General features: G+C 42.6%; 2 protein-coding genes across 5 annotated transcripts in view; one reads left to right on the top strand and one right to left on the bottom strand.

Moving 5' to 3' along the window:
* Positions 1–5,901, top strand: part of GPSM2 (G protein signaling modulator 2) — a 17,129-nt gene extending 11,228 nt beyond the window's left edge. Inside the window, exons 9-14 of the mRNA XM_082287294.1 lie at positions 281–410; positions 726–793; positions 2,730–2,906; positions 3,675–3,837; positions 3,973–4,190; positions 5,667–5,901. Coding sequence (XP_082143420.1) covers positions 281–410; positions 726–793; positions 2,730–2,906; positions 3,675–3,837; positions 3,973–4,190; positions 5,667–5,831 — 921 coding nt within the window. The 3' untranslated portion in view covers positions 5,832–5,901. The remainder of the gene's footprint in view (positions 1–280; positions 411–725; positions 794–2,729; positions 2,907–3,674; positions 3,838–3,972; positions 4,191–5,666) is intronic.
* On the bottom strand, positions 3,679–19,669 carry CLCC1 (chloride channel CLIC like 1). Of its 4 annotated transcripts, none has more exons than XM_082287290.1 (12): positions 19,533–19,669; positions 17,707–17,862; positions 15,894–15,989; positions 14,966–15,073; positions 12,356–12,577; positions 11,074–11,214; positions 10,220–10,313; positions 9,039–9,136; positions 8,816–8,962; positions 7,950–8,231; positions 7,151–7,396; positions 3,679–3,819 (listed from the first exon to the last, which is right to left on the bottom strand). In XM_082287290.1, the coding sequence occupies exons 2-11, from the start codon at positions 17,851–17,853 to the stop codon at positions 7,169–7,171; spliced, it is 1,563 nt and encodes a 520-aa protein (XP_082143416.1). In that variant the 5' UTR covers positions 17,854–17,862; positions 19,533–19,669; the 3' UTR covers positions 3,679–3,819; positions 7,151–7,168. The 4 variants fall into 4 exon arrangements, with proteins under 4 accessions (XP_082143416.1, XP_082143418.1, XP_082143417.1 ...); XM_082287292.1 differs by having other exon boundaries at positions 17,722–17,862; XM_082287291.1 differs by lacking the exon at positions 3,679–3,819 and adding an exon at positions 5,798–5,902.

The following is a 19,669-nucleotide window of genomic DNA, read 5'->3' as shown; positions in this document are numbered from 1 at the left end:
TGTTTCAGCCACCCTCTCACTGCAGTTAGCTCCTTAGTTCTAGTGTCACCACTCACACTGTTGTCATGGACTCTTAAGTTAGTAATCTAGCAGAGATTATTTCAGGCTTTGTTATGTTACCTGTTAGTTGTTACTTCTTCAAAAAGATGTTCTCAGTCTTCAACCAGGAAAACTTTTTCAGCCTTTTCCTCTCAGAAGTCTAGGGGACAAGGACTGCTCTACACTTACCCATGTGAGTATTCACTAAGGTAACATAACTGCTTATTTGATTTGCTTGAAGGTAGGAGACAGAACTGGAGAACTCACTGCCAGACTTAATCTCTCAGATCTTCAAATGGTTCTTGGATTAAGCTACAGCACGAACAACTCCATGATGGCAGAAAGCCACATGGTGGAAAACAGTTTGAATGGTATGTGCCTCTTTCTGCAGTACTTTCCCACCAGAGAACTTCAAAAACAATCTCTTGTTTGAGTTCTTTACTGCCCATGGTTGAGTATGCAAATTTGCATACTCACCAGCTAAAAAAGGTTCTTGTGCTATTGGACCCCTTCAGCACCTCCTTTTCTGGAGGATTTATATTGAGAATCACAGATTAGTGCTTAGTTTCTTCATGTGTTCTAATTGTGTCTGTGTCTTGGACCTTGGACCTTAGATGAGTACAGCCACAGCTTTGCAAGTGACACCAAAAATTTTAATAATGAAAAGATGAATTTGTCTCTTGAAGGTGGCAGACCAAGAGGACGCCGTTACAGTATGGAAAACATGGAACTTATGAAATTAACACCAGAAAAGGTTGGCACTTTGCTTTTCTGTTCTGCTGCTGAGATTGCAGCAAAACATTTCTGAGGGTGTGCTGATGTGCCATTTGCCTCTCCTTTTAATTTAGTTGATCTTAGGAGTTCCAAAACAGCAGGTCTAACAATACTAACAAATAATACTTTTGTCATTAGGTAACAGTCAGTGTGTGACAGATAATGGTTGTAGTGGCTTGTGGGAAGCTTGCTTTATTCCCTGCATGAATGAGAAGGAATGGGGTTCTGTAATGTGCATCAAGGGAATTCTTTCATCTCTTTATAGAAATGGTTTGAGGTTGCAGCATGGAAGTAATTCAGAGTAAAATTCCTAAGCTCTAGCTCAGTGCTTCTGAACACTTCTTCTTTGGTTACAGTCATTTTATAGGCACTTAAAATACACGTTGTGTTTTTCACTTTGAGATTTTAACCAACTTGCAAACCATCAGAAGCTTCAACATCCATCTTGAGTAAGGATGCTATTTCAGAAATGCTGCAGCTGAGTCACAGACAGGCAAAGCAACTTCCCCCAAAGCTCAGAGAAATCTCTTGGAGATGGGAGTTCCTGGTTAAAACCCTTGTGCCAATCTATGAGAGATTTCCTTCAAATTCTGCCTTTCAGCAGTGGGCTGGCAGTTCTGCATAAATGACTCCAGTGGCAGACTGAATTTGGTATTTTTCCCTCCACACTGGGATATCTAATTCCAGTCTCTTCAGGTGAGGCAAAGCCTGTTAATCAAACAGGCAATAAAATCTCAAAGCGTGTGGACAGTCAGTGCAGCTGAGGTTGGCACTGGTGCTCAAAAGCCTCTTTGGGTACTGCTTTAGCAAGACTTCGTGTTTAGTCTAGGGCAAGGTGTCTGCAGGGAACCTTCTAAGCTTTTGGCCACTATCAGCTGGGTTTTTCTTACTCTCTGAATCTTTTTATCTGAGAGCACTTTTAAAATATGTATCCTCTAACAGTCTGTGCCCTGAATACACTGAAATGTGTCCTGTAGATTTTTGGCATTAATCTACTGTTGCAGTCTAGTGCTTATGAAGGGTTTTCTTCAAGGTACTTGTTGAGTAGATTCTGCAAATTCCTTCCATAAATGTCTGGTGTGTAGAACATCCCCTGACCTGAGCATTGGGGTTTGACTGTACAGGATGGCATCTTCTCAAAGTCCATATGCTGGTGTTCAGTAAAGCCTTGAAAAGGAAATCCACTGGTCGGCAGTGTTGCTGGAAGATTTGTGACTCTGTTCATGATTTCTGATGTTGAATCAGGAAAAAAAGGGTTTGCTTTTATTGAGTTACAAGAGTCTGTCAGTTGTGGATAATTCTGTTTATTTTAGAGGAAGTTTTAGGAAAAATCTGTCAGGTTGATAAAGCTAGCCATTCTGTTGTTCAGTGAAAGGAAATGGTTAGTCCTGTTCATTCTTGTGCTGCCATTTGTCTCCTTCTTTTTTTCAATCTTTATTGGGAAGTTTGTGTACGTCAGGGATGGCTGGTTGAGTAGCTGCATTTGTGTAAGGGTTTGTTTTGCTCTAACACTTTGTAATATGGAGTGGAGGTTTTTTTGTGTTTTTCTTTCCAGTTTTGAAAATGCCAGGTGGGAAATGCCAGCTGTGCCTGCAGTTCAGCACTTAAATTAACTGCCTTTCCTGCACTGCAGTCAGCAAGGACAATTTCAGTGTGTTTAATTAAAACCACTATTTGATCATGTTTTAATCCATCAGGTGTTACACCACAGTTCAGTTTGCAGACTGACCAGTAACAGCACTAACCTGCTTCTGCTAACAGCAGCTCAGGAATTATAACCACATCCTCATGGCTGCATGAACAAATTTAATGTAAAGCTGCCTCATTTTGGGAAGCAAAAGCAGCAGCAAGTAAGAGGTAACAGTACTGGTAAAATAAAATCAGAAGGCTCAATTTCCTGACTCTTGTTTTCTTAGGTTCCGAACTGGAATAGTGAGATTCTTGCTAAACAGAAACCACTGGTTGCCAAAACTTCAGCAAAACTTCATTTTGTAAATCGACTGAAAGGCAAGAAGTACAAAAATGGCACCACCTCCAAAGTTTTGCAGGATGCCAGTAATTCTATTGATCATCGAGTTCCAAACTCTCAGAGGGTAGGTGTGGTGAGCTGTGGAGATTGTGGCCTTTACTAATCTTTGTGTGATTAGAATTGTGGAAAACATCTTCTGCAGCTGTCCTGGTCAGTTTAACTTGATTTAAACTGTGGCTCTAAACCGATGCAGAATCTGCCACTCTACAGCTCTCTCAGGGATGGTGCCAGCTTTAAGATTTTCCTACTAGTGCAATATTTTATTCCTGGTGGATGTTTTTAAGTTAGACCTCAGCTTGCACATAAATTTTATTTCTAAGTCTCTTCTACACCACACTTCTCCAAACTTAACAAAATCTCGTTTTTCTGATTCAGGCAGTGAGAGATATTTTGGACATACTTTTCAGGTTATTAGGCTCTTGAGAGAAGTCAGTTCAACATAAAAGAACTGAGTCATTTTGTCATAGACCTGAGGAGACAATGACAACTATTCATTGCTGCTCTTGTTTCTTTTTCCTCTCATGGGCATTTGGGGTTTTGTTGGATTAATGGCTGTGGAGCAGTAACTGCAATTGTACCATGATCAGAGCACTGTTTCTTTCCATTTCAGAGAATGAAACATTTCTAATGTATTTTACTCTCCAAAATGCTGCCCTATCATTAGCATCTCCTCCTATGATATCTGGCTATAGAAGTTGTTGACTAAAAAAATTCATTTAATAAATTTCAGATACACAAATATCAAACATATCACTGGACTAAAACTCTGCTGCAGTTGTCCCAGCTGTAGGTACTCTTAAGTTCAAATACCCCTAAATCTTCTCCTTTTCAGAAAAGCAGTCGGGAGACAATGGCAGATGAAGGCTTTTTTGATCTGCTGAGTCGGTTCCAGAGTAACAGGATGGATGATCAGAGGTGCTGCTTCCAGGAGAAGAACAGACTCTCAGCTGCTTCAGTGGCAACGTCCTCTACTCCACCTAAAACAATGATAAAATGTAATTTTTTAAAAGTAAAATCTATATTTGACTTGAGTTTTTGCCAAATACTATTTTCAAAATGTATTTGCATGCAAGACTCACTACAGCAATGGATTTACCCCTAGGCTAACTTGTTTTGTCTGTCCTGCCCAGCCTTCTCCACCTCCGTGGTGTCCCCGCACACGGATGAGTTCCTGGACCTGCTGGCGAGCTCGCAGAGCCGCCGGCTCGACGACCAGCGCGCCAGCTTCAGCGAGCTGCCCGGGCTGCGGCTCCGGCAGCACAGCAGCCAGGCCGTGCTGGGCCACCTCATGGCCAGCAACAACAGGGAACTGGATGATGACTTCTTTGATATATTGATTAAATGCCAGGTAAGTGCTTAACAACAAATTCCTCAGCTTCTGTCTCTGGGGACTTCATTTGTGCCTCCTGCTACTGCGTTCCTGCAAGTAAGCCACTTAGTTTATCATGTGCTTTGAGATACACATTGATCTGGCAGATAAGGGGGAACATAAGGGAACAAAAGATTAGGGCTGGGGTTTTTTTTTAAGTTTTGGGACAATTCTTCTTTGTTGGTTTGTCTGTTTGTTTAATTATCCATTGTCTAGTAAGTGTAATTTTGGTATTTATACCATGGTAACTATTAAAAGTAAGAAATGATTAAAAAGTGAAGGAAAACAAGTGAGGCTATTACAAGGAGTGTAAAATGGTTTTAAGTGTTTAGATTTGGCACACTAAGGAGGGCACCTGATAAACCAGCAAGCCTAATTCATCAGCTGAAAGAATTCAGTATCCAGGTTTTGGTGGTAATAGTGGTCATCATTCCCATGAGGTTAAGTTTAACTGATAACAGCTTATAGCAACATACACGTGAGGTGACTGATGGTCAATACAACACGGTGCGTATACCAATTAGACCAAAAAGAAGTTAATTAAAAAGACGTGCTGGTTTATCTGATGGGTTGATAAGCATCCCAAAATACAAAATTCAGATGCTGAGTTCTCCAGAGGTCAGTCAGTATGGTGGCCTGGGTGAGAAAGCAGCACCTGGAATTGAACCTTCACTGATGGTGACAGTGTTCATCAACCTGATGGAATACCATGTTCTGTTGTAGCAGCTTGTCTGTTTCCTTCTGCAAGTCAAGCAAAGAATCTAGAAATATTCTGTCTCATTTAGGAATGGAAAAATATTTAATCCCCTCTAATCAGAACAGATGCTCCTGCTTTAAACAAGCACAGAAGGATTGCTGTCTTTTGAGCCTTTTTGTCTCAAGGGTGCCTGTCCCAGGTCCATCCACCACTGAAAGCTGTGCTTTTCCTCCTGTGGCCACACTGCCATCCAGCAGCAGCCTGTTCCTGTAGAGAACACCCCTTCCCTGCTGTGCCTGTGGCAGCCCCCAGCCTGCAGAAGCTTGCAAGGAGGGTGGCTGTGTGAAAGGAGCACAGCCCCCAGCCCAGCAGGGTTTGCAGGCAAGGGGCCTTCCCAAACCTCACACCACTGTGGCCATTTCTTAGTACCCATGTAAGGAAAGGAAGCCAACCATCCTTTCTGTTGTTTTGAGACTAGAAAGACCCTGTACTAATGCTAAAATTCTTCTTCTAGACAAAGGACACTTAAATCTCATTTTGCACTATGTTAAAGAACTGATCTGAGGGGTTATTTTCAGATACACGTGGACTCAATTTAATTTGGCATGTTTAACTTCAAACAAAACTTAAAAATTAAATCTCTCTACTAGCTTTAAACCTGAAAACAAAAGCTTTTAGTAGCATTTTCACTTAATATTGTTCATTTACTATGTATGTTCCTGTACATATGCAGTTTTTACTGCTTGGTCTGTCTGTAGGGTTCTAGACTGGATGATCAGAGATGTGCTCCTCCAGGAGCTGCCAAAGGCCCCACTGTACCAGATGAGGATTTTTTCAGCCTGATTTTACGCTCGCAAGGGAAGAGAATGGATGAACAGAGAGTCCACTTACCCTCGGCTATAAAGGGACCCAATTCCAGCTGAAGCCCCCCAGAGGCACGTACTGTACAGCAGCATCCAGGGATCATTTTGGTTTGCTGGAAAAGCACACTTGCCTTTTTTAAGATGACTACAGTTAGTAACTTTGTCTCCTTTCTCCTGGTTTTTCACAGAAATAGCAGCAGCATCACACTCCTGAGCAGTAGTTCTAGAGTTGTCCCTGCTCCTGCAGGTGGCAGCTGCTTTAAGAGCAGTGTCTGAGGTACTGGGTCTCCCTCTTGTTTCTAGTCTATCAGAATTATGATGATTTTTTTTCTCTGTCAATTCTCTCATTGCTCAGGTGGATTCTACCACTGTCTCAATCTAGTATAAGACCTGAATTTTTATGTTCTTTTTAAAGAAAACTTGATTTTTTTTCCCCCTGATTTGTACCTCCTAAAAAAAGGTCCTGTTTTCTTTTATACTTTTTTAAAAAAAAATTAAAAAAAAAAAAAGGAGAAATAGCTTCAGTATTTAGTCTCTTTGCAGAAACAGAGTTTGGAAAAAACAATCATTTCTATAAAAAAATTAAACCCTAGTTTTCATTCTGTTTAATAAAGAATAGATTTTTGAAACATGATGGTTTTTTTGGTAATATTTAGTTAACTTTTTCCCACATTAATTCAGAACAGTTTTGCAATCAGCAGAAGGTTTCAAGGGGTACTTACTTTCAAGAGCCAGCTGCTCATGCTGCTCTACAGCTTGCGTGGTACCTGCCCATGCACCAGGAATCACAGGGGTGGGTGGGCACTGGGCACCAACTCACACAGGCCCGGGGCAGTTCCTGCAGCACCTCACTTTCCAGTGTCACACACAGCTGCTGTACCTGACCTCAATTCCTCTCCTGCTCTGGCGAAGGACAGGCTCTGCTGGGAGAGTTCTGGGGACCAACTACTGGAATGTCCCCAGGGTAGTTCCTGGTCCTTGCCCTAAAAACCACTGCTACAACCTCAGGTTCTCACTCTCTGCAAATCATGATACCAGGAGGAAAGCTGTAGGCTGTCCTACAACCCAGCTGACAAGAAGCAAACTGATTTTAAAGACCTATGAGCTAGGAATTAGTATTATGGGAATTACTCAAAACTTACTACACAACCCTTATTTCCAACAAGCAGCAACACTCCATGAGCCTGGGGTTTTTTGGCCACTTAAAGGCATATCATCTTACTTAACACCTTTATTTCAGATTCCAGACACGGTACATCTACTCACTCTCCCAGATTTTACAACCTCACCTTCCAGCTTGCTGTTGTTCTCTCTTCTACGCTTGAGAATGCGAGCAGAATTAGCAAGCACGTGACAAGTAAAGATTAGAGAAAACTTACGAAAAGCTTGGGTCTTCCTTAGTCTCTTTCCTGGGTGTCATGTAAAACAATCTTTTTCTTCTCTTCAGATGGTTCCATAGCAGAACTTTTCCCTTCTAGGTTTCTATTAGGGTCACCATTTTCTTCAGTCTCTCCCTCAGCTTTACCTGTCTCCTGTTTTTGCTGCTCAAATGCAGGTTCTTCATTCAAGTTTTCAGCTTTGAGATTTCCAAGTCTATGCACTTCAGATTCAGTGTACAATCTGTTCTGCAAAAAAATCATAACAATCTATTAATTAAGCAGTCTAAAGTGACAGCATCTATTGTTTCAAGTGCATCCCAGCTCAGGGGGCGGAGCTCATCCAAAGCAAGACAAGGATATTTTTTCCTGGGGCAACAGAACCTGTAAATAATGTAGAGTATAAATGTGGTTTGAATTTTCTATAGTTAACAGGAACGTCAGCACTGCTTTTTATCTTCTTCTGTGTGTTATCATGATTGCCCAGGCTGACTCAAGTACTGATCTCTCAAAACTGAAGTTGTCTTTAAAGAGTTTTAATTCAGTAGTTTCCTGACACAGTTAGCCATTGCAAGGTATTTTTCCAGAAGAAACACATCCAAGACACCTCTATCAAACTGTTCTTAGGGGAATATGTACTTCCTTAATTCCTCTCTCTCCCACATCTGGGTTAAGCTTCTTGTTTAAATGTGTTCTAGCAGGTGCCATTGCAATCTGTTCAGTTTAATGCCACCTCCCAGAGCACCAGGGGTCACAGCAGGTGCTGGTCTGTGGGACTCTGGTCCCTGGGGGACTCTGGTACCTGTGCATCCGGCTTGTCGCTGCTGTGCGCCGTGTCCGCGCTCCTGCTGCCATTGCCCGGTCTCGCCGTGGGGAGAGGCCTTGTGGAGGCATCCCCTCTGTCCTGGTGGCCTCTGGGGACAGAAGGATGCTTCTGCAAATAATACTCATCTGCTGGCCTCCCTTCGTACTGCCCAAAGGCTATTTGCTCCTGCTGACTCGCAGGCAGAGGAAGACTTTTCTTCTGAGAAGACGTTAAATATCTTAATGCAGACACTGATGATCCTGCACCATAGCAAAAAGCCTGGGGGAGAGGAAAAAAAACCAAATTGAGCAAAACACCAAATATCTGCAGCCTATGGTTTTCACACAGATTTCAGTGTCACATATCTGAAAGACTCTGGAAGAAAAGCTCAGGTGAAGAAAATAGCTCCAATTCCAGCATGCTGCAGGAACTGCCGGGCTGGATGCAGTTCCTTCTTGGTGCTACATTAAAGATGTTTAAGGCTCTAACTCAATGCTTTTGTGTACAAAATGCCAACTAGATGCCTCACTGTGTAATGACTCAAAGAAGAAATGGGAACTAAGGTGCAATAAACTGTCAGAGAGTCTAAGATTTTAAGCAGTTCAATGCTATTATATCCCACTTGGGGAGTGGGAGAAGAATATGGTTTGAATACAAAACTTGGCTATTTTAATTCCTAGACCAATTGTAGTACGAAGTCTTTGTCAAGAAAAAATTCCCTTGTAGAAGTTAATTTCATTTGTACTAAGAAATCTGTTCAGCTGTACAAGTAAGTAATATAATAGATAATACTTAAACATAAATACATTTAATATATAAAAAATAAAATGGAGCTTTTAAATATAAGAGAAATGTATACAAACCAGGACAGCCAGAGCCATCATAATGAGCACTGGAACCTGCAGAATTAATGGTATCTCCTTCATAAGTGCCTTGATGAACTCACCAATACCTTGTCCTACGTGCTTCAAAGGCTCAGTTACAAAGTTGGTGAAAGTTATTGCCAAGGCCTAGAAAAATACAAACAACAAACCAGTGTTGTCACACAAACAACAAACATGAACAGTCGCATTGGGCTTGGCATACCTTTGTTGGTGGAACCAGCAAAATAGGATTTACAAGCAGAGTTTCATAGTACTTCTGACAGGGATCGTTCTGAAACGTCCATGTACTTCTAAGCCATTCTGAAGTCAAAGCAGAGACATATTTTTACTACTGAAAAATACATTTTGTGACACAGCAGTAATACAGAAAGTAGCATTTCAGTTACAGATGGAAGAGAACTCTTCTAGATATGGTTCAGAACTGAGATTTATTTTTACACATCTGAGATTAGCTTGGCAGTACAGTTTATCCAGTCATGGGGATGCAGGAAGGAGAGGGAAGGCTGGAAAGAAAGAGGAGAACCTGAAGTTTTGCCATGTATAATCAAGAAAGCTCTTTAGGTGAGCTTAGTACCCCAGAAGCCTCAGGGAAAAAAAGTCACATCTGTGGAAACTATGAACTTGCACACTGTGTTCACAGCTACTGACACAGCATCGTTCTGTGTTATTGCTCATCTGCCAGTCTGCAGGAGATTGAAATTGTCTATTTTGCTTGCTAGATTCAAGGGTCTATTTTAGTTACAAGCAGGAAGTCTTCTTAAGGGAATTTTTACATTATAAACAAGTGATGTATGACATCATTGTTTCTGTAGTTTGGTTTTACTGCAGTCAGAACATAAATCATTAACATTTATCAAAAACAGATCAGAGTCAAGAAATTACAAAGGGAAGACCATAACAAGCACTCTGTAAGAGCTGCCACCCTTCATCTACTTGCTATAGCACTGGATAGAAAGAACAGCTAATAAAAAAATCAGCTTTCTCTGTAAAATACTAACACTTGAGTAAACAATTACAGATCCAATTCCTGAAATCCATTGTATTCACAGGCCTGATACATGAAAAAAAAAAATCCTTGTCCTGAACTCTGCCTGCCTGTCTTCAGTAAATGGCACTGAATGGTACTGGGGATGGTGGCTGGGGAAACATGGGGAAGTTAGACATAACACCATGACATGCTCCAAGTACAGTGCTGTCATCAGCTCTCCTCCCAAGGCCTCGAAGACAAAGTTCTATGGGATGGAAAAAGGGTAAAATCACATAATCATGTACTGTAGAAAATTCCCTGTACTACTAATGAAGAAATCTGAATATTCTGGGATACTGTGAATTGATATTTTGTGATTTTAACTACTACTGCAAAGTACCAACACAAGTACTCACCAATAAGACTTCCCCGCCAGTCCAGCTTCTCCTCACAGACATTATCAAACTGCCCCATCTTGGCAATCTCTGCCTGGTGCTGAGCAAAAGCCAGCTGCAGGAACAGCAGGGATGGGAAACACACAGTGAGCAGGCTGCAGCCACGAGTGCTGCTCCTCAGCTATCTGTGTTTGCTCTCAGCAGGCCTGGGGTGGTTCCCCATGTAAATGAGAATTTCCCCACTGTCCCCCTGTAATGGCAGTTCCCCATGTAATATGTATTTAGAAAAAGTCTGCTTCTTTAGAAAAGTGGCATTCCACTCCTGTGCCAGAGCCATCCTACTCCAGCACTCTGCTATCCCTGGGTTTGACAAACTGCAGCTCAATCCTGATGATGTGAGGGGCAGATTTTGTGGCGGGGCTATGATCTGGTAGCTTAAACTCCTCCTCAATAAAACTGATCCTATTGTACCATCAGCCACTTCATCACCATTAATGAAGCGTTTATCTGGTCTATCGCATCAAACACACTTTCTGCCAGGGAATTTTAAGAAAAAACCTCCTCATAATGTATTTCTGTGTAACTTTTCTACCAAGCTGCTTTAGTTAGAGGTCACATCTGCCTTGCCCACGTGGTGAAATCAGAGTTCTAGTGCTCTCTGAATTCTGTGCACCTCTACAGCAGGATAAAGTTATCAGGGTTTCTTTTGTTCTTAAGCCTAACACACCCATAAACATGTAAAATAAAATGTTTATCCATTTATTCTGCAGTTAATTAAGAGCTTTATGTAAACTAACCAAAGGAACTAAGTAACCTTAACTCCCTCATAACTGTAAAGTTTTAAGCCAAAAAGCCATTAGGATTACAGAACTTACCTTATACAAGTAAAGCCAATTCCATGCAAAACTGATGAAAAAGCTTATTAATAAAACACGTTTTAGCTGAACAAACCAAAGAATACGTGTCCAGAGTTCTGTAGCTATTACAATTACAATGCACACTAAGCACAAGAGTAGCTGAAAAAGAAAAGAGGAAAAAAATTATGACCCACATTTGGAATTTTCCAAGCTTACTGACAGGACACATGAAGAAACTTCCAACTTTTGTTTTTACTAGTGTCATTTACACAGAATAGCTGAGAAGTGTTTCCTCAGTTCCACAGCCCATCTGTACAAGACAGAACAGTTTTGAGGCAGTACTAGTATTCATTCCTATCACAGCCTTACATTGCAATTGCTCACTTGCTTCTTGTGATCTTTAGTTATTTCTTCCTTAGGATGTTTGTTACATTAGTGACCACACTTCTAAATTATCAAATTGCTGTCAGTCAGTGCTTGAGCAGTTTGTGCCTGCCATGAACCACAGAACAACTGCTGCCAACTCCTGCACTTTGGTTAAGAGACAAAGTTACAGTTTGGGTACCAGCAGCAAGACTTCAGAGAAGCACTTCAGTGTCTTTCCACCTGAGGACCCCTATCAGAGGTTACTGACAGCTTGCTTTTGTCATCTGGCTTCCAGGGACCCCTCAGATCTAGACAGGCTACATGCAAGATTATGTCAGCATAAAACATTAGCGTATTTTGAATTGTAAAGATTTATTCAGAAAGCTTCAGCTTATTGGAGATCCTCAGTTTAGCACTTTATAATTCCCAGTCATTCTTTCCTCTCCAACACTACACAATTTTTTCCACAAAATTTGCAGAAGCCTCTGACCTACAGGAGTTCAAATATATACTTGGCTCAATATAAATACATTCCAACTCTTGCAGAAACCAACAGATTCAGCATCTACATGAACAAGAGACAAACCTGGAAAATCTATAATGCATGAGGTGTCAGCTCTAATGGTAAGAAAGTGCTAGAGCATAATGAGTGGCAACACAGATATAAAAGACAAGAAAAAAAAAGCACACCAGAAAAAAACCCCAAACCAAAGCTACAATAAGAGCAGATGACCACACAAATAAAAAACTTGAATTCCTTCTTAAAGCAAATACATCCTTCAGCAACCATAAAAGAAAAGTGACTTACTGAAAGTATGATGGAAAGGACTGCTTTATGTGTGGAGTTAAGATGGTAATATTAATTGACTAGCCTTGCACAGAGAAACCGAAGAAAACAGCAATTAAAACCAACAATCAACCTTCATTGTCTTACCAAAAACAAATTATATAGATCAATTCCAAAAGCATCTTCAAATCTCCACTTCCAAGCTTGATCATCATGGTGTTTAAAATTTATCAAAATATCACTCAGTGCCTCATCCAGGGCACCTGGCTGCCAGGCTTCCTCATTGACAAACCTAAGGATCTCCACATACGTCTGTCTTGTAAGAATGATCTCAGCATCGTAATGGACGTAGCCCACGCTTTCCTCAGGCTGAATTCAAAGCAAAGCAAAACAATGGTTAAAAGCTGCTTATTTGGAAATAGAAGTGCATCCCTAGGAAAAAACCTATCATATTCATTCTGTACCAGCACCCTTCAGAAGCAGACTGCAGGATGAAAACATGGGACAGGGGGCACACTATGATCCTGTAACCTTTTTGTTCGTCTAAACTACATGAAACACAAATCAATTGGTTTGTAATCCTTAAATTCTACAGCAAAAACCCTAAAAAATAAAGTGAATTATCTCACCTGTCACTAAAATTTCAGAACCAGTGCTCATTAACAAGTAATAATTACATATGCACTACGTGTGCTTCAGTCATGACTGGATAATACAGATATAAGCTATTAAATACTAAAATAAGTTTTACATTGCTAAATATGTTCCTTATTTAACAGTAATTTTACTTATTACTAAAAATCAATTCTACCTCTTAATAGAAAAAATCTCCAAAGACAATAAAGTGCCCAGCCAAAAGCTAAAGCATCATGCAGCCACTCACTTCCTCCAATATCCCTCCTGCTGGGAAGAAGAATCAGAAAAAAGGTAAACCTCATGAGCTGAGACAAGAACAGTTTAATAATTGAAACAAAATAAAATGTGATGGTAATATACTATAGTCATGAAAGAGAGAAAGAAGGAAGTAAAACCCAGAGGAACAAGTGATGCACAACACAACTGCTCCCTTAGCTGACCCCTTAGCCCAGCCTGTCCTCCAGCAGCAATCAGCCCCTCCCAGCCAACTCCCCCAGTTCATCCTGAGCACAACAGCCATGGTTTGCAACATCCCTGTGGCCAGCTCAGCTCAGCTGTCCTGGCCACCCTCCCCCACAGCTCCTCCTGCACCTCCTCGCTGGCACGAGGCTCTGAGAAGTCCTTGACTTAGAGAAAGCACCACTGAAGACACAACTGAAACACCAGTGTGTTATCAACAGTGCTCTCACACTGAGTCCAAAACACAGCACTGCATCAGCTACAGGAAGAAATTTCATTCTGTCCCAGCTGAAACCACTGCATAAAGAAAGTAATAAGGTGATTCTTATATGGAAACTCTAACAAGCTACTATTGCTTGATAGTTAGAATCACAGAATGGTCTGGGTTGGAAGGGACCTTAAAGATGATCTAGTTCCAATCCCCCACCATGGTCAGGGACACCTCCCACTAGACCACACTGCTCAAAGCCCCATCCAGCCTGGCCTTGAATGCTTCCAGGGATGGGGCATCCACAACTTCTCCGGACAACTTCTTCCAGTGCCTCACCACTTTCACAGCAAAGAATTTCTTCCCAATATCTAATCTAAACCTCCTCTCTTTCAGTTTAAAGCCATTCCCTCTTGTCCTAGCACTGCATACCCTTGTAAAAAGTCCCTCTTATAAGGACCCCCTTTAGGTACTCAAAGGGTCTCTAAGGTCCTCTCCAGAGCCTTCTCCAGGCTGAACAGCCCCAGCTCTCTCAGCCTGTTTTTGTAGGAGAGGTGCTCCAGACCTCTGAGAATCTTTGTGGCCTCCTCTAGAGTTGGTCCAACAGGTCCATATTCTTCTCTGCACTGCAGACCCCAGGGCTGGACACAGCAGAGCGGAGTAGAGGGGCAAAATCCCTTCCCTGCTCTGCTGCCCACACTGCTCTGGATGCAGCCCAGGGTGCTTTGGTTTTCTGGGCTGCAAGCTCACATTGCCAGGTTCACCAGCACTCCCAAGTCTTTCTCCCCAGGGACAGTCTCAATCCATTCTCCACCTAAGCCTATACTTGTGCTTGGGATTGCCCCAACACATGTACAGAACCTTGCATTTGGTCTCACTGAACTTCATGAGGTTTGCATGGACTCACCTCTCAAGTCTGTCAGGGTCCCTCTGGATGGCATCCCTTCCTTACGAGTATTGCCCTCAGCCAGGTTTAATTCCATCTGGGCTTTAGCTTTCCTAACCTGATCCCTGTCGCTGCTTGGACAATTTCTCTGTACTCCTCCCATGCTACCTTGTCCTCGCTTCTACCCTCTGCAGGTTAACATGGTAGAGCTACAATACAGGCCTTAAAAATCTGCAACAACCCAAATCTAGCTCCTTCCAGTTTCCAACCATTAACATGAGCAGAACAAGGAGCTTCTATAGCTGCATCCCAGCAACAGATGTTTGGATACACTGAAATCACATAGCCTTCCTTTGGATGCTGTACAGATCAAATGGCAACTGTGTCTCCTCAGCAGTACTGGATGCACATACTTGTATCATCTTGTCCTTTGCAAATCAGTTCCCTTCATTTCATTTAAAGTACACCAGCATAATTAATCAATGCTTGGTAACTGGAAGCTACATGAAGCAGTAATATGAATTCATTCTAATTAAGTATTTTTTTAAATGACTATTCAAATACTTACAAGGCCAAGTTTTCCAGCTTCATTTAAAATCTTATTCAAGTATCGCTTAAAAATATAAAAGCTGCGGCTTTCATGTGATTTGGCAATCCTCTTCTCACATTCTGCAATCTGCAATTGTGAAAAAGACACTTTTATTCACTTTGCTCAAACCAGCTTCTTCATAGGAGCATACCAACATTAAACTCAGGATTAACAGGGGCACTTCTGAACTTCTTTATTTTAGCAATGATCCCATGATTAGTATGCCAGATAAAAAGCGTATGCAGTTGCTGAAGACACTACTTTCCATGGGACTGGCCAGTACTGGAGATTTCACATCTGCTAGGAATATTCAAATCCTGACCTCAGTAAGGCTAGAAACAAATGTGAACATCTGGATCTCCTTGCATTTAAAGTTTGCATCGGGGGGGGAAAAAAAAAAAAAACTGCCAAAGATCCTACGTAGCTGAAACACCACTAAAATGACACACATCCCACTGGGTATCCAAATGGCTGAGGGCAGCGAGTGCCCCAGTGCCCACACAAGCATCCCCACACCCTGGGAGGGGGTCTGAGAGCAGCTCCTCAGAGCTGTACCACTGCACACCGCCATGGTCTCTATGCCCACAACCCACCCCTTAAAATCAAGCACCACACCTTTAAACTGTTGACACTGGACAGAAGCCCCTAGCTCCTATTGATTTTGTTACATTATAAAACATGTCAGGAAACAGACCTTTGTAGGCAGAACAACAACTTGAATTAAGCCACTTTCAGTCTCTCCTCTGCACAGAGGTTACCCCTCCATAAAGCATAAATTATGCCAGCGATGCACCTGTTTGATACTATCCAGAAGAGCATCATCAAAAAGAACAAACTATAAAACACTGGAAAATGTCTGAACTAATTAAAAAAAAATAAAACACTGGAAATTGTCTGAAGAACAAACCTTGTGTTGCAAGGAATCTATTACCCTGGAACAACTTTGTGAGATTTCAGTACTGACTGTATCCAGAGCCTTATCCTCAGAGTCATGATAGTTTCCCTAAAATTACAGAAGAAAAACATTTTTAGAATCCAACAATTTGACCAACATGCCCTGCTACACCTCTACAGTCACATCACTTCAGAAAGACCAAAGGAACTAAAAACTGAGTACAGATCTTTGCTGCTAATACTCTCCCAATGACACTCCAGCTGCCTCTCTGCTGTTATTTTAGGCTCCAGACGGAGAACTGCTTTGAGTTTATCTAAATGCATGCAGAAGGTGAGATCTTGCCTGTCCTCCCCCACCTGCCCTTTCCCCTCCTTTGAGCGCTGGTGATCCACTGAGTGCATCAGATTAGATAATGGCACTGGCTAAAAATTGACTCAGCAAAGGGGCAGTTTCCAGCCAGGCAAACTCCCAGTCCAGCTGGCCACGCCACCAGCCAGACTGCAAGTAAACACAAACCCCATTTTGGGCTGCCTGCCTTTCTTTGCTCCAGAACACTATGTTTCCTGTTCATTACTCAGACTCAGTTTTGGCAGTGCTGCTTCTACACAACCAGGTGTGCACACTGAGGGAAGTCTCCACGGGGAAGCACAACAGGACATTAATCAGTGAACTCATGCTGAAACAAAGTGTGGTTTTGAAGGCTTGGGCAGCCCACACAGCCTACCCACCTAAAAACTCACTGCAGAGCAGAAAAGAAATCCTGAAAAGATGGATTAAGACAAAGTAGTAATTTTTTTCCTTTACTATGTAGTTCTATTTTTGTGGGAGACAACAATAAAGCTACTACTTTTTTAATAAAAGCTGAAGCAGTTGGGCTCCAGGCTTAAAGACTCCAAAGCTTGCTGCTGCATCTTAGGGATGCTAATGACTATCAGGTGGACTTGGAGCAGCTGGAGGCTGATGAGGAAAGCTGTGGAGAGCAATAATGCACTGTGCATTTTTTAAGCTTCAGAGAATGACGTTCTGTAGTGTTTAAACAGTATTACTGAAGACTGTAAAACCAAACTTGAAAGGTGAATAATGGCAAGAATCAAGGGTGCCCATACAACCACCCCCAGTTTACAGTGCCACGTGTACACATATGCACTAGATAACCAACATGCATCTCGTGATATTTAGAGTCAGTTCCTCATACAAGGCAACAGAGACAATTCACCTTGTTAGAACTATTTTTTTTCCTACTTCATCTTCTCTTCAATGTTAAGGAATCATTGAAAGTACAGTTTTCCTTCTGAAAACCGAGGCCCAGCATTACAAAACACCACGGACTTTCACAATAGTCTCACACGAGAAATGGGAAACTGGCTCCTACTGCTGGGAAACTGGTTAATTAAAATAAAATATAATAATTAACTTTAACTCCCCCAACTTTTATCAGTTAGGAACCTGATTTTCAAGACATTTAGCACTATACTTGAGAAACTAGCAAGAGCTGCTTAACCCACTCCTTCTCAGAGCAGTAACTTGTGGTGCCACAACCTGCACAAATCAAGCACCACCTATGAAAATACAAAAAGCCTGCTTGATATGACTTGATCTGAGTGGAACAGAAACTCATCAGGAAAACGTCCTGAGCTAATTACAGTAATATAGATCACAATTTCTTTCCTTGGAATTTTAACCATGGACACACAAGACTTTCCTGTGTATGGATTCAGGTACAACATAATAATCCCTTAAAAACACCGTACTACTATCATTATCTACTATCACCATTTAAGAGCAATCTTCCAAAAGCATGTGGCTGCTTGAGAGAGACACGCACCCTTTCTTCTTCTACCTTGTAAGGTCTTCTCATTGTTCCTGATGCTGCATCATAATTGAGCATATCCGTGGGGTCAATCCATTCATCTTCTTGAACTTTACAGCTCCCTATCAGCATAACTGCACACAATACCAAAGGAAACAGCATCCTGTATCACTGAATATAACAAGAAATTCAGGTGTTTAGGTCAGGGTGTAACATGCTGTATGAAAAAAATGAAACAATCTTACATGAAAAAAGTACAAGTGGTGTTTTTTAAAAACTCAGTTCTCCATTAAGCAGATTTAAATTCACTCCCATATTTTTCCCCAACGAAAATGTTGGCAATAATATGCAACAATTAAACTGTATTATATGAGTGGCTCAATACCCCAGACTTTGTTATCAGCAGGTGTGTAGCACAGAGTTCAGCACTGCTAAATATGATAAACCATGCAGAACTCCACAATGAGTATTGTGTTAGGAGTCACACAATTTTTTCCGTCACATTAAGAAGAAGAAGATTTCGCAGAAAATAAACTTCCTCAGATATGAGAGGGGCTAGGGGTGGTTGTGCTGATTCTGAGAAATCACCAATTCAGCACTAAAAAAGGAAGCACAGAGCCAGTGCAGCACTGTGAGTCCAGTCACTTTCAATAAGAACTACCACACTCACAGATTCACAAACAGCATGACAGACACACTGTAAGGCTGCTCATGCCCAACAAACTCTCCTGGCCAAACCACAGTCTGGAAACCTTCAACAACCCTCAGGTGCAAAATACTGTCATTTGTTGAGCAACAAAAATGCAACTTCTTGCTGGATTGTCAGTGATAAACACACTGTCTGCAGGAGCACGTGAACACAAAAAATATGAGCAATTAACCAGTAACAAATACGTTACAGTGAGAGATGACTAAAAGCACAATCACAAACAGAAGCTGCCTCTCTGAATTCCCTGAGGGATCACTCTGTGTTTGAGCCTTACCCAACAGGCATTCCTACGGGGGAGGAGAGAGGCACAGCCCGCCGACAGTCCCAGGATACAAAGGTGGAGGTGTCTCCTCTGACCTCCGCCCCTCTCAACCTGTATTTATATTGGTTTTTTTGACGGAGGGTAAAAGGTGGAGTTTCAGTTGATGACATTTCATATTTGGTGCAGTTTAAGGGACTTCAGCCATATATGTAAAGCATGTACATGTCTTATTTCATTAGCATACGTTGCGGTGTACGTATGATACGTATTTTCGAGTTAACGGAGAAATGTTCAGGTTTTGGTCACCTTTTGGGTCATTCCTTTGGCTTAGTTCCCCTTGCCTGCACTGTTTTAAAAAGAGCATGGCCACAACACCACCTGCCGCTCCACCATCCTTTGTTCGCTCTCCGAGCTCCCTCAGAGATCCTGCTCCTAAGGGTGCAGGCAGCTCATCCCTGGAGAACTACTGCCAATGCGAACACTCCTCCTTGCTGAACTTCGGTTTTCAGTATTTTTCCACAAATGGGCCAGCGCGACCGTCATGCAGAACTCTCCCTGGCCAGACTTGCAAGGACATCCCTGCCCTGCCCGGTGCCACGGCCTGGTCCCCTCGGTGCGGCTCCGCCAGGCCCCAGACCCCGCTCTGGCCCGGCCCAGGCCGGCCCTGCCGCCCGAGCGCTGCAGGAGCCAACAGGGCCACAGAGAAGCAGCCCCGCCAGCTTCTTCCCCGCCTTCGCCTCCTTCCCGTCGGCACTGACACCGCGCTCCGCCGAGATACGCAGCCCTCAGTCCCTCCCCGCTCCCTCGCCCGGACACCGCGCAGGCCCCGGTCAGCGGCGCCCGCCCCGCCCGCAGCCCCGCTCACGGTACCTGAAAGGCCGCGGGACTCCCGGTGTGTTCACCCGGCGCGGGGCCGCCCCGGCACTGCCCGGCCCGGGGGGACGCTCCGCCCGCCAAGCGCGGTGGAGCAGCGGCCGCAGAAGCGCCGCCCGGCCCTGAGGCGCCGT

The sequence above is a fragment of the Coloeus monedula genome, assembly GCF_965178545.1.
Source record: "Coloeus monedula genome assembly, chromosome: 9".
Classification (NCBI taxonomy): Eukaryota; Metazoa; Chordata; class Aves; order Passeriformes; family Corvidae; genus Coloeus; species Coloeus monedula.
Note: the sequence above shows the minus strand (reverse complement) of the source record. Positions and strands in the feature narration are given on the sequence as shown.

Excerpts from the sequence above, each read along its gene's own strand:
- CLCC1 (XM_082287290.1), bottom strand. The coding sequence starts at position 17,853 with ATGCTGTTTCCTTTGGTATTGTGTGCAGTTATGCTGATAGGGAGCTGT. Across the intron at positions 11,215-12,355 it reads ATCTATATAATTTGTTTTTG|CTACTCTTGTGCTTAGTGTG; the intron begins GTAAGACAATGA and ends TTTCTTTTTCAG. Across the intron at positions 7,397-7,949 it reads GCGACAAGCCGGATGCACAG|AACAGATTGTACACTGAATC; the intron begins GTACCAGAGTCC and ends ATTTTTTTGCAG.